This window comes from Chelon labrosus (assembly GCF_963514085.1).
Source record: "Chelon labrosus genome assembly, chromosome: 3".
Taxonomy (NCBI): Eukaryota; Metazoa; Chordata; class Actinopteri; order Mugiliformes; family Mugilidae; genus Chelon; species Chelon labrosus.
In genome coordinates, this window is record NC_140339.1 from 3945522 (window position 1) to 3959561 (window position 14040).

The window sequence follows — 14040 nt, forward strand, 5'->3', positions numbered from 1 at the left end:
AACCCCTCCACCCCGACCCTCTCTGTTCTCTCTTCTCCTTTACAATCTCTTTGCAGGAACCAGGGGGTCAAGGAGCCGACTCCTCCAGAGATGTGCCCCCACCCTGAATCTCTCTCCCTCGATTCCTACGTCCAGTCGTCCAAGGATCATCATCAGTCGCTACTCAATTCTCTTTTCCTTCCTCTCGAACCCTCGACCCCTCGACCCTTCCGTTCGATCTCCTATCTTTTCCTTCTCTTTAACCTGGTCAAATAAACTTCTTTGAATATCAAGAGGCGTGGTCTTGTTAGTGAACAATGATTTAAAAAGATCCAAGGTCTGGGAAGCTTTCAAATGACAGGGTAGGTTGTTCCATAGTTTGGGGGGGCCACCACCAAAAAGGTTCTATCACCTCTGTGTTGGAGCCTTGATGATGTCAATGCTCTGGTTGGAGTGTGACGATGTAGGAGCTCAGGAGCTAGTGAGGTGGTGGCCCGGCCATTGAGACTTTAAAAAACCAGTAATAAAACAGACAGGAAGCCAGTGCAGGTGAACTGATTTTAAGATCTTACTGATTAGGTTTAAAGCTCTTCATATAGCCCCGTGGCTTTATCACTGACCTTTTAGTACCATACAGACCGCTATGAACCTTTAGATCCTCAGGCAGACGTCTAATTTCAAATTTTCCTGGGTCCTGGATGAAAAACAAAACTGGTTCAGACTTGGGTTCTTGGAGGGGTTGTTGAAGAACAAGAGTTCACCCTTACACTTTTAAAACTGCAGTTTGATTCCTCAGATGCAGAAAGTGAGATGTGGATTACGTAAACAGGATGCAACTGTTAATCAGTTCACTGTGTTGTAATTTTATCTTATTAAATAAAGACATTTCCTACTTTAGAAATTGATGTAAAAGCAAGTTCTTGTTTCCAGTTCATGCATTGTTAATAAGATCATTACATCTTCAGCCACAGAGAACAGCCTTTTCCATTTGTCCACCCTCAGTTTCAACACAACCACTTCCTTCTTGGAGGATACTTGTGAATATAAGCAGAAAATCTCAGCGTTTGGCAGCTATGTTGCGTAACAATGGCACCAGAGCAATGTCGTTTCTACGAACCGTTGCCATGGGAAACATAATGCAGGACCTAAAAGGCCCCCAGCCCGTTAGTATTATGACATATGGAGCTCAGTGGAAATTAAACCGTTACTCTTCTATCTTATCTCTGGTGTCCCTGGAGGTCACTGTAAATAGAAACAACACATAAAGGTAAACCATGCGACTCAATCACACTAATGGCAGAAATCTGCAGCCGTAAACTGTCCAGAAAGGATTCTCATGAACACACTGGAACCACAGGTCGACCTGAAAGTGGTCTCTGAAGCCTGACTATCTCAGCAGAGGAAACCAAATCAGATGAGGGGCACACATGCTAAGCTTTGAAGGGAGGAAAACAAGTACACAGGCTTCAGATCTGATCATTTTGCGCTTTTCCAACTTAACCCACACAGAAAAATCCTTGAGAGGAGGTCGCGCTGACATATCGCCTGCAGAGATTTCACTAATGTTTGTGTGAAACACCAGCGTGACCTCGTTGACCCCACAGAGAAGAGACTCAACGCCACAAACACTCTGCATCTGTCTGGATCAGTTCACCTCCTCCTCCTCTCTTGTCATGGGATCACTGTTAATACTTTAACACAACACTATCCAGGCTGCAGGCAAAACAACAAGGAACTTATCTGTAACAGAGAGACAGTTAAATGTCAAACTGACCTGCTGTTCATCTAAAAAGACTGTAAGAGTATTATTTACATGAAGGATTCACCAGTTTACATTGACCTCCATGTGTTTAGGTCTAATCCTGACATATATCCTCCAGGAGTTGCTTTTAATTGTATTATCAGCTCAGAGGGATTAGTCTACCACTAAAACAGAACAGACACTGCACCACGAGCAGTTATAAATAAATAAATAAATAACAGCCTTTATGGAAAACATTACAGTCTGTCAGCAAACAGAAAAACATCCAAACTAAAACACTAAGCACTAAGGCAAAGGTGCCAAGGAAAACTCCTTACCTGGAGAATTCTGCGTCATCTGGAAGAAGCATGCATGCAGCATACACCGATCAGGCATAACATTATGACCACCTTCCTAATATTGTGTAGGTCTCCCTCGTGGTGACTCATCAGAGAATGGACATGGGCCTTCTGAGGGTGTCCTGTGGTGTTGTTAGTGGGGGGGCCTTTGAGGGGAGGGGCCTCTGTGGATCATCCCACAGATACTTGATCAGTTTGGGATCTAGTGAATTTGGAGGCCAGGTCAACACCTTGTGCTGTTCTCCATGTTTTGTTTTTTTTAGTTGTTCCTAAAGTGTTTTTGTGTGTGTGTCTGTGTCAGGCTGCATCCTGCTGGGGATGGCTGCTGCTGTACATCAAGGAGTGTCATTGCTATGGGGTGGGGGTGGGAGGGGGTGCCTGGCATGGAAAACAAGAAGTGAGGCGAACTCGCAACAGATAGGGAGGTCAAAAGTGTGAAGAAGAACCGAAAACAGTCAAAACTCAATAAACGGTCAATCTGAAAGAAGAAGTCCCAAACTACACCTAATGCCACAGGGCAACATCCGCATATACACCCATCTGGTATAACATTATGACCACTGTGTCTGGTCTGGTCTGGTCTAGGTGGGTGCTACATGTCTAAGTAACATCCACATGAATGAATGCCAGGTCCAAAAGTTTCCCAGCAGAACATTGAACTGTCACAAGATGGTCAATGTTATTTACTCATCCTGTCAGTGGTCATAATGTTGTGGCTGATTGGTCTATCTACCTATCTAGTGAATATCAGCCTTATCTGAGTTACCTGAGTCAGTTTATGCTGAAACAGGGTAAGAAACTCTAGGAGCATTACAAATAAACAACTCAGGTGTGAATATTTTGACTTGGAAATGTAACATTTATGATTTTTTTTTTTTTTTTTTTAAATGCACATCAATAAAAACACATATAAAATGAAGTTTGCACGTGTGAAATATTCTAATTGGCCAGAAGATGTCATCACCGTGTAGAAACATTTCCGTCAGCTCCTCAGCGTTTTTCTTCTCTGAGATCACACAGGTAACTAACTCCACTTTAGTACAAACTCGATGCTGTTCCATCCAACAGATCCACATCATCAACGTGACCCACGGAGCTTTCTTTCTTTTCAAATACATGCCCCCTCTCTGTACCTTTCCCTTTCTTTCTCTCCGTGCGCTCAGACGCAATTTAGCCGACGTAAAAAAAAAAAAGACTCCTGCCACTCCCCTTTATCTGTGCCCAGTCTCCTGTGGTAGCCCAAGAGAGAGGAGGACGGCGGGGTGCAGGGTTTCAGTGGGACTCACTCGGTCATATTGTAAATATGATCCATCTAGCCTCCATGGATCCGGGTCAAACCGTCTGATTCCAGGGCTCCGATCATCCGGATGGTGGCTTCTTTCCTCGACGCGACAGGAGACAGCGGCATCCTCAGCGCCTTTTACCTCTTTCCCGAGAAGGTGAAGGTTTTCTTTCAGCCCCTGCAGCCGCTATGAGGCGAATAACGGGGAAGGGGAAGGATGAAACTTTGATCGAGCTGCAGAGCGCCGCAGACACACAGATTGCAGGTAATTAATCTAGATGCGTTCACGGATCCTCTACGGAGCCGCTTTCTGTCTGCTGACAGACTGTAATGTTTTCCATAAAGGCTGTTATTTATTTATTTATTTATAACTGCTCGTGGTGCAGTGTCTGTTCTGTTTTAGTGGTAGACTAATCCCTCTGAGCTGATAATACAATTAAAAGCAACTCCTGGAGGACAGGATTAGACCTAAACACATGGAGGTCAATGTAAACTGGTGAATCCTTCATGTAAATAATACTCTTACAGTCTTTTTAGATGAACAGCAGGTCAGTTTGACATTTAACTGTCTCTCTGTTACAGATAGTTGCGTTCCTTGTTGTTTTGCCTAGAGCCTGGGTAGTGCTGTGTTAAAGTATTAACAGTGATCCCACGACAAGAGAGTGTTTGTGGTGTTTAGTCTCTTGACTTGACTTAAGGAAATTCCCTTAAAATTGGAGACAAACATTAGTTTCAGATCTCAGTAGAGCGACTTCTTCTCAAGGATTTTCCAGTTTGAGTTAAGTTTCAAAAATCCCTAAATGATCAGATCTGAAGCCTGTGAGTAAACAAAGCCACCAATCAGCCGCAGCATTATGACCACTGACAGGAGAAGTGACTAACATTGACCATCTTGTGACATTGAAACTTTTGGACCTGGCATTCATTCATGTAGATGTTACTTAGACATGTAGCACCCACCTAGACCAGACCAGGCACCCCCAACCCCATAGCAATGACACTCCTTGATGGCAGCAGCCATCCCCAGCAGGATGCAGCCTGACACAGACACACACACAAAAACACTTTAGGAACAACTAAAAAAAAAACATGAAGAACAGCACAAGGTGTTGACCTGGCCTCCAAATTCACTAGATCCCAAACTGATCAAGTATCTTTGGATGATCCACAGAGGAAAAAGGTCCCCCACTATGTCTGTGAAGGTTCTCAGTCATCCAGGTCATGGTATAATCAAAAAAGGTTCAAAAAAGGCAACTGGACTTGTAGAGTTTTTTGAGAAGATGTTTCACCATTCATCTGAGTAGCGTCCCCCACTAACAACATTCTGTTGCCAGACTCCACAGGACACCCTCAGAAGGCCCATGTCCATTCTCTGATGAGTCACCACAAGGGAGACCTTCACAATATTGGGAATGTCATAATGTTATGGCTGATTATTGTACTTGTTTTCCTCCCTTCAAGCTTAGCATGTGTGCCCCTCATCTGATGTGGTTTCCTCTGCTGAGATAGTCAGGCTTCAGAGACCACTTTCAGGTCGACCTGTGGTTCCAGTGTGTTCATGAGAATCCCTTCTGGACATTTTACGGCTGCAGATTTCTGCCATTAGTGTGACTGAGTCGCGTGGTTTACCTTTATGTGTTGTTTCTATGTACAGTGACCTCCAGGGACGCCAGAGATAAGATAGAAGAGTAACGGTTTAATTTCCACTGAGCTCCATATGTCATAATACTAACGGGCTGGGGGCCTTTTAGGTCCTGCATTATGTTTCCCATGGCAACGGTTTGTAGAAACGACATTGCTCTGGTGCCATTGTTGCGCAACATAGCTGCCAAACGCTGAGATTTTCTGCTTATATTCACATGTATCCTCCAAGAAGGAAGTGGTTGTGTTGAAACTGAGGGTGGACAAATGGAAAAGGCTGTTCTCTGTGGTTGAAGATGTAATGATCTTATTAACAATGCATGAACTGGAAACAAGAACTTGCTTTTACATCAATTTCTAAAGTAGGAAATGTCTTTATTTAATAAGATAAAATTATAACACAGTAAACTGATTAACAGTTGCATCCTGTTTACGTAATCCACATCTCACTTTCTGCATCTGAGGAATCAAACTGCAGTTTTAAAAGTGTAAGGGTGAACTCTAAAGCCCGGCCCCACAGTTAGAAGTCCAACAATTGTTAAATAAAGATTGGATGTTGTGGTTTCTGACAGAAGACTAAATCTATAATGTGAAAAGCGAAGCACGTGGTGATGATGTGTCTAAGATGCAGCAGATGCACAGACTGTATTGACTGACCACACCTCTTAGCCTCAGCCTGGCTGAACCCAACAACCCCCCCAGGGACCCAAGTCTGAACCAGCCTGGTGCTGCTGTGATAAGAGCTGTGCAGCATTTTAATGAAGACAATAAGAGACTAAAGTTTGCACCCACCTTTCAAACCTTCAGTTTTATAAATAATAGAATAGGTCTAAATAAGTATTTAAGTGCATCCGATCCCTTATAATAAAGTTACAGCTGTGAATGCAAACATATCTGAAAGTTAAAGGGGAACTACTGTTTTTTTACAACCTGGACCTTATTTCTGGCATAAAATACGATCGTTTACTCACCCATATAACTTTGTGGTTATTTGGAGTCATTCGGACGATATGTAGATCTGCGTATATCCATATAGTGGGAGTGATTGGGGCACCGAAACGCAGCCTCTAAATAACGCATCATCTGCCAAGAAACTCGTTCATTTCACCAATATTTTGTTATGATACGCTAGTGCTTGTGGACGACCTGAATGTTTTGAGCCAGAGTATACAGATGACGAGCTCGTTGAAAGGAGGATGTGGAGGCAGGGAGAGGAACGGCTGGCCAAAGAACAACAAACCGCTGCACGTCCGCAAATATATAACAGGTAACTCCGGACTCAACGGGGAATAGCACTAGCGTATCATCACAAAATATTGGTGAAATTAACAGGTTTTGCGGCAGATAATGTGTTATTTAGAGGCTGCGTTTCGGTGCCCCAGTCACTCCCACTATATGGATATACGCAGATGTAAATATCTTCCGAACGACTCCAAATAACACCAAAGTTATATGGGTGAGTAAACGGTCGTATTTTATGACAGAAATAAGGGCCAGGTTGTAAAAAACAGTAGTTCCCCTTTAAGTTCATTTCAGGTTTTCAGTGCAAGCTGTCAGTGACCTCAGTTTCTCACCTAATGGAAATATTCTTCTGAAATCACTAAAACAATCAAGTCTCCAATGAGCTAGCTTCTTATTCTTCACTTTTTTAGATATTACGTTTTAGTTATTGACGGTAAAATGAGCAGACATGCATGATATAATAGCAAACTCCACACAGGGACTAGCCGTGCCACTGCAGGGCTCAGGATCTAAGCTGAGCACTTTTCAGATTTAAAGAAAATTTGGGTGCGGTGCAGGTCTTGCAGCCTGGAAACATTTCTGATTGATCAATTACTTTTACTGCATTTATTTACCTCGTCCGCAAATCCATTAATTGCGATTAACAGCAACTTGACTGGAACCTCTTCCGTGCCGAATGTCTGCACGACGTTTAAAAACACACGTTTGTTAATGTGCAGAATATTCACGGGTTTTAGGATTTAGGTGGAAACACAGACAACCAACGATCTGAAGAGATTTTTTCTGGGACTAAAAGTTCTGGTTATCCAGCTCTAATTACTGCAGAAAGACAGTGTGTTCTACCAGGCCTCATCCATTTGTATCTCCGCGCTCTTTATTGTGTTAATCGGGCGAGTAGTTAAAAAAAGAAGACACGTGCCTGTTTATCTGGTGCAGATTAATGGACTGGTCTTGTTCTACAGGGGCTTTGTCCTGGCTCTTATCAGGACAGAGCTTCAGCCACATAAAGGAGACAGAGGAAACACATGAAAGGAGAGGACGGCTTCTGTCTTCACCTCCGTCTACACGCGTGTTTGGAGTGTTTTACCTCGTTCACAGCTGCCCAAACATTGATTTATAGACAGTTGGTTGATCTTTCTCTCAACCTAAAAGCATGTAGTGTTATACAGAGTGCCATCCTCAATCAGCAGATGTTATTAATTTGACTTTTTTATTACGGCGCATTAATCGACCGAGTCTTACCAATTGTTCTTTAAAGGCGATGGCTCATTATTTCGGGTATTTGTCTCCTTTTAAGGTTGATCTCACTTTTGCTATTCGTAGCCGATGAAGTCATCTCCCAGTCAGAGGTGAAACAGAGCCAAAGGGTTGCTATGGAAACAGGCCCTTGTAATTGTGTTACCCTTTCCGATGGAGGCAGGCATGATAGTAATCAAACGTGGAGATAAACCAAGAAAAAATAAAACTACAGTAAAGTGTCTGGGCTGCTGCAAAAACAAGAGACAGTTATTTGAATTAAAATACATATTTTTTTGAGGATCAAAGCTGCCATGTGCCTCACATCTGCCCCGGCCTGTTTGTTTTTTGCCACGAAACAAGCAGATGAAGGAGGATGCTCTCATAAAACATTAAATTGAGTTTGTTTAGAGGACAGATGTGCCTGCAGGAGATAAATTTGCTTTTTTTTTTTTTTTTGCATCTCAGTAAAAGGTAAATTATTCCCAATTGGATTACAGGTCGAGGGGAAAAAAAAAGAAAGCGATGCGATTAAGCTCCTTGCTATCGTGCATCAACAACATCTGAAGGAAGAAAGATCAAGACTCCATTAGCAGTTGTAGGAGATGGAACAACTTTATCATCAAGAAACACACTGCAAAGGGCAATTAAATAATGTATGAAGTTAAATGGAAATAGCCAATCGTGTGCATGCTTATACTGTATATATACACCGATCAGCCGCAACATTATGACCACTGACAGGAGAAGTGAATAACATTGACCTTCTTGTGACAATTCAGTGTTCTGCTGGGAAACTTTTGGACCTGGCATTCTAAGACATGTAGCACCCACCTAGACCAGACCAGGCACCCCCACCCCATAGCAATGACACTCCTTGATGGCAGCAGCCATCCCCAGCAGGATGCAGCCTGACACAGACGCACACACAAAAACACTTTAGGAACAACTCCATTAGCTCCATTGGCCCCTCCCCTCAAGGCCCCCCACTAACAATGTTCTGTTGCCAGACACCACAGTACACCCTCAGAAGGCCCATGTCCATTCTCTGATAAGTCACAACTGTTTTTGAGGCACATACCTACACAATATTAGGAAGGTGGTCATAATGTTATGCCTGATCAGTGTATAATCACACAGGGCATGTGCAAGGTGGGCTTAGTAATGTATCTACCTACATACATACCATCTAGCGAGCACCTAAAAGTGTGAGTTGGGTATGTAGTGTGTTTATTAGTGTACGGTTGACCTGATGTCACATGACCAAGCTCCATACATTATTTACAGTAAATTGTCCTGTGCAGTGTTTCTTGTAAACTTTGGTAAAAAGGTCACGAGCCGAAACGTGTCGGTCTAATAAAGTCGTTCTCTTTACTACAAGTGAGTCTACAGTTTGTTTTCCTCCTCCAGGTCCCTTGGTAAACTTGAGAAATCGCGCCAGCAATAAAAAAATAAAAAGTTTAATCTGTCCAAAGGTCACATATCGTGCAAGCAAGAAAGCTACTTTCTGTGTCCTAATCTGTGTTGAGCGGTCTTCCCTGGGAACTTCATGCCTCCTCTCTAACAGACAGTAAAAGAAAGTCAAACGTTACATTTAATGTGTGTGTCTTATGAAGATAATACGTTATCCCCTCTACCCTGCACACGACCTCTTCTCTTTGTGGTAGTTTTGCGCTGTTCCAGCCTTCCGGCCTTTGTCAGGAAATCTCCCCTCTGGGTCAACAATATCCTGATGATAAGAAAGGAAATTTTGTTTATGGCGTAAACATGAAAACACACTGTACGCTGAAGACAGCGGGACACCTTTGTTGCACTGGATATTTGTGATCAATGGAGTTTATGTGTGCTTTTAGATTATATTATTTGGTTTTATTTAACCCTCAGGCATCAGTTTAATTTACTACCCTTGAGTAAATTAAGGACAAAAATGTCCACGTCCAAGAAAACTGCTGTAAAAACTTAACTGATTAATATTTTTTTCTGCTTTTTTTTCTGTATAAATCTCTTAAACCACTTCAGCACTTTGCAAAACTACCAAAAATTCAATCATTTTGAGGATTTTAACCCTTTAAATGCCAGTTTGATTACTAAACTGTTGTTATTTACGAAATTAGCATTATTTTTCATAAAACTAATGTGTGTGTGGGGGGGGTTCTTTTTTTCAAATTAGTCTTGGTTATGACCAAGATTATCAAAAATATTGACTTGATTGCATTATTAGTTTTTGTGTAGCATCAGATTTAATATTTACTATCCTCTTGTGACCTTAGCAGACAAAAGTGTCCCATTGACTCCCATTATAACCACATTTTTTAATCTCTCAGCCATGACATAATATAAGGGCAAGATAATCTTGGTCATAACTAAGACTGATTTGAAAAAAAAAATGCCCCAGCCCCCCCAACATTAATTTTTTTGGGGTTTTTTTCGTAAATAACAACAGCGAAGTAATCAAACTGGCATTTAAAGGGTTAAAATCCTTAAAATGATTGAACTTTTGGTAATTTTATTGAGTTCTGTTGACCTACTAGAATTTATTTTATTTTATTTTTTTTGAATTTCAAACTTTGTGTAGAGCTGTGTTAAAACCACATGCACTAACACAGCCAAAATGATGGCCAGTTGAAGAGGAGAATTTTCCCAAATGGAGCCTGAAGATGCGTTCAGTTTGATTTTTAGCGTACGTTTTACCTCGTATTTTTGAAAATTCAAACAACAAGAGAGGAAATGTGGGGTGAGAGATAGAGAGGGTGTCTTGTCATGGGAGACGTTTAGCTGGGTTCAAGCCCAGGATGTTGTGGTTTCTTTATCACGGTGCACGCCGTGCCTGCTACACTCTCAGAACTTATTTGCTGTCAGAAGAGTCTTGGTGTGTCAGTTTAACTTACCACTGGTGCCATGCCCCACTTTTCTAACGCACCTATCCAGACAGCCTCTAAGCTTCTCTGATTATGTACAGTGGATGACTTTCAGTCCACGCTACATTTAGACCAAAGTCTAGTTTAATCACATTAACATTTCATACACAGCTCCATCGACCATCAACTGTTCAGCCAGACTTTTTGTTTCACCAGCATCTGGTCTTAATAAAACTACTGCCTGGGGAGAAATCATAGAGCAGTCTGTGACAAATCTGTATCAGTTCTCTTGAGTTAAGGTTTATGTAATAATCTTGCTCTATGTTTAGTCAGCGCATGGCCAAATAAGTAAAAAATAGAAGTATTTGTAGTCTAGCTGTGTGCCAGCCTCGAGGAGACGCCCACACATCCAGCTTTAGTCATAGTAAAAATGATTTGGTTGTTACTGAATCAGACGTTCACAGCACATTGCCCTTTTATTAGTCTTTTTATTATTATTTTTTAGGTTAGATGCTCTGCAGCAGACGGAACGCCCGGTCTGATTTACACCAGTGATAAAATGTTCTGCCGTGCTTTCAGGATGTTTGTATTCTCAGTTTTAGTTTCTACAACTGGAGTTTGGTTTTGCAAGTGAGACTCTCACGCGGATTCTGCAGCCGAGAGTGGCTGAGAACTCGATAGCGCTGCATGTTTACTTCTCCTAACCCACAGTTTAATATCAACTCCCTAACCCTTGTCTGTGTCTGTCTGTTCTTTAAAGATGGTCCCGCCGTGTTGACCGCTTTCAGGATAAACCTGCACCCAGGTACGGGCAGATCAGAGGCTTTATGTGACGCCTGTCTGTCTGTCCGTCCGCTCGCCATCAGTTTCTGCCGCCGTTTCCGTCCACGTGCTCTCTCATTATGGAGGGTGGACTGTGTTTCTGTCCGCTTATTAGATCCATCTCCAGCCTCCATCTCAGCTTCTGGTTTTATCTGCTCAGCTGTCAAGCTCCTGGTTGCTTAGTGTGCTTTGTCCCGTCTGTTTATGGCTGAAATGTCAAATCTGCACTGATGCATGCGCATATATGCTGCAATGAGGCATGAGCACATAGTGTCTCAATAAGGGCTTGGGTATCTTAACATATACCACACACACACACACACACACATATATATAGTATATACACCGATCAGCCACAACATTATGACAGGAGAAGTAAATAACATTGACCATCTTGTGACAATTCAGTGTTCTGCTGGGAAACTTGTGGACCTGGCATTCATTGGTGTGGATGTTACTTAGACATGTAGCACCCACCTAGACCAGACCAGGCACCCCCACCCCATAGCAATGACACTCCTTGATGGCAGCAGCCATCCCCAGCAGGATGCAGCCTGACACAGACACACACACAAAAACACTTTAGGAACAACTAAAAAAAAAAGCATGAAGAACAGCACAAGGTGTTGACCTGGCCTCCAGATTCACTAGATCCCAAACTGATCAAGTATCTGTGGGATGATCCACAGAGGACCCTCCCCTCAAAGGCCCCCCCCCCACTAACAATATTCTGTTGCCAGACACCACAGGACACCCTCAGAAGGCCCATGTCCATTCTCTGATGAGTCACAACTGTTTTGGAGACACAACGGAGACCTACACAATATTAGAAAGGTGAACACTATTACCACTAGTGGAAACTGTGATGTCTGGACACTTGGTGCTGCAGTGGTCAGCACCAAGGAAGGAAAAGCGGTGAACCGGCACCACGGGCCACCAAAGCTCATCGATGCACGTTGTGAGCCTCACAGTTTGTTTTGTATGAGGCTGTGTAGCTGCAGACCAGTCAGGGTGTCCATGCTGACCCCTTTCCACTGTTGAAAGCTCCTACAATGGACATGTTAGCGCCAGAAGCTGGACCATGGGACAATGGAAGAAGATGGAAGTCTAATGGATCGCATTTTCTTTTACGCCTCATGAATGGATGGGTGCATGTGTGTGATGCATCTTGGAGCAGACACATAAAGAAGGATAAAATAGGAGTAAAGTATAGGTCGTTCATAATTTCTGCTTTGTGCCACTGTTGTTGCACAACTATTTTGATTATGCATATGCACATGATGTATGCACATGAGTCCTTCATGTGTAAAATAATACTGATGCTTGCGCACAGGCCCACTCCACCGCACAGTTTAACAATTAATAGTCATGCTCAGTCATGTATTAAAATGCTGACCAAGAGCAGCTAGCTCTGATTTACGAGTACGAAGTTTGCAATTAGAAGAAATCTATGTGGCTTTGAAAGAAGGGTCATTGAAGGGGCATTGACGGCATGAGCTTCAGTCACAGACCCTGCTCAGCTAGCTAGTGTTTCAATAGGAGTAGTGAGAATCATTGTAGTAGTTTAACAAGATGGTGAAGGACAAACACTGGGGGTGAGACAGGATGAATAAGACAATGTCAGTCTAATGAAACTTACAAACTGGGAGGGAAATAAAAACCAAAACACTGCAGACACGAGGCAGGTGAATCCAAACAAAAGAGCAATGAAAAGCAAAAAATAGCAACCAGACCTCAATAACCAAACAAACCAAAATATCCATGACACAAAGGAACAGGATGAGGAAGAAAAACAAGAGGTGAGACGAACTCGGAACGGAGAAGGAGGTCATAGGGGTGAAGAAGAACCGAAAACAGTCAAAACTCAAACTGTCAGTCTGAAAGAAGAAGTCCAAAACTCCACGTATTATGACCACTGTGCCTGGTCTGGTCTAGGTGGGTGCTACATGTCTAAGTAACATCCACACCAATGAATACCAGGTCCAAAAGTTTCCCAGCAGAAAACTGAATTGTCACAACATCATCAATGCTATTCACTTCTCCTGTCAGTGTTCATAATGCTATGGCTGATCGGTGTAGATATTTACATCAGTTAAAAAGGACGGAAATTGAGGTTAACAGTGCACTCTTGATGACTGTGATGCATTCATATGATATCAAAGGACGTGACTGAGACTGTCAGTGCAGGATGTGAACAGATTGTTTGAGCAAGAAGAGTTCACAATAAAAATCTAAATCAATTTCATCTTAATGGTCTCTTCCTGGATGGCAATCACCAATCTGTCCACAGGGCATGAGGGCTCATTGAATGGTTTTAGTACTAAAACGATGTGAATCATATGGTGTGACCAGGTCTCCACCCAACTGAACACCTATGTGAGATGTTGGACTTACATGTTAGACAGCTTTCCATCCCTCCAGTAGAGTCCAGGAGACTACTTTTGGAATCAATGCCAAGGCTCACTGCAGGATGTTATAGGACCACATGGAGGTTCAACAACTTGGGTGTGGATCTATGTCTATGGGTGACCAAGATATAATAATCATGTTTTGCTCAAACACTTCATATCTTACTCTTTATCCTTTACCACAGGAGTCCCCCAGGGCTTCGTTCTGGGTCCCCTACTATTTGTCATTTAACTCCTTCCTCTTTACAGTATTTTCCGTAAAAATACGAAGGTACATATTCGCACCTACGCAGATGACACCCAGCTCTACTTGTCTACAAAGCTGACCTCTATTATTCCACCCCCTGCCCTTTCTGTCTGTCCAACTAAAATTAAATCCTGGTTCTCCTGCAACTTCCTACAAATGAAGTCCTCGTTGTCGCCTCTAAGTCCACTCTAGCCACCGAACTCCCTCCATAGACCACATCGCCCC

At 42.7% G+C, this 14040-nt stretch overlaps 1 protein-coding gene across 3 annotated transcripts in view; it reads left to right on the top strand.

Annotated features, from left to right (window-relative positions):
• The first annotated feature begins 3258 nt into the window (after nt 1-3258).
• The window catches only part of ano5b (anoctamin 5b), a 35132-nt gene continuing 24350 nt past the window's right edge, over nt 3259-14040 (top strand). For 2 of the 3 annotated variants that reach the window (XM_084541954.1, XM_084541955.1), the window contains exons 1-2: nt 3259-3626; nt 11099-11143. In XM_084541954.1, the coding sequence (XP_084398080.1) occupies nt 3551-3626; nt 11099-11143 (121 nt within the window). In that variant the 5' untranslated portion in view covers nt 3259-3550. The remainder of the gene's footprint in view (nt 3627-11098; nt 11144-14040) is intronic. The other variant, XM_084541956.1, reaches the window with a different exon arrangement.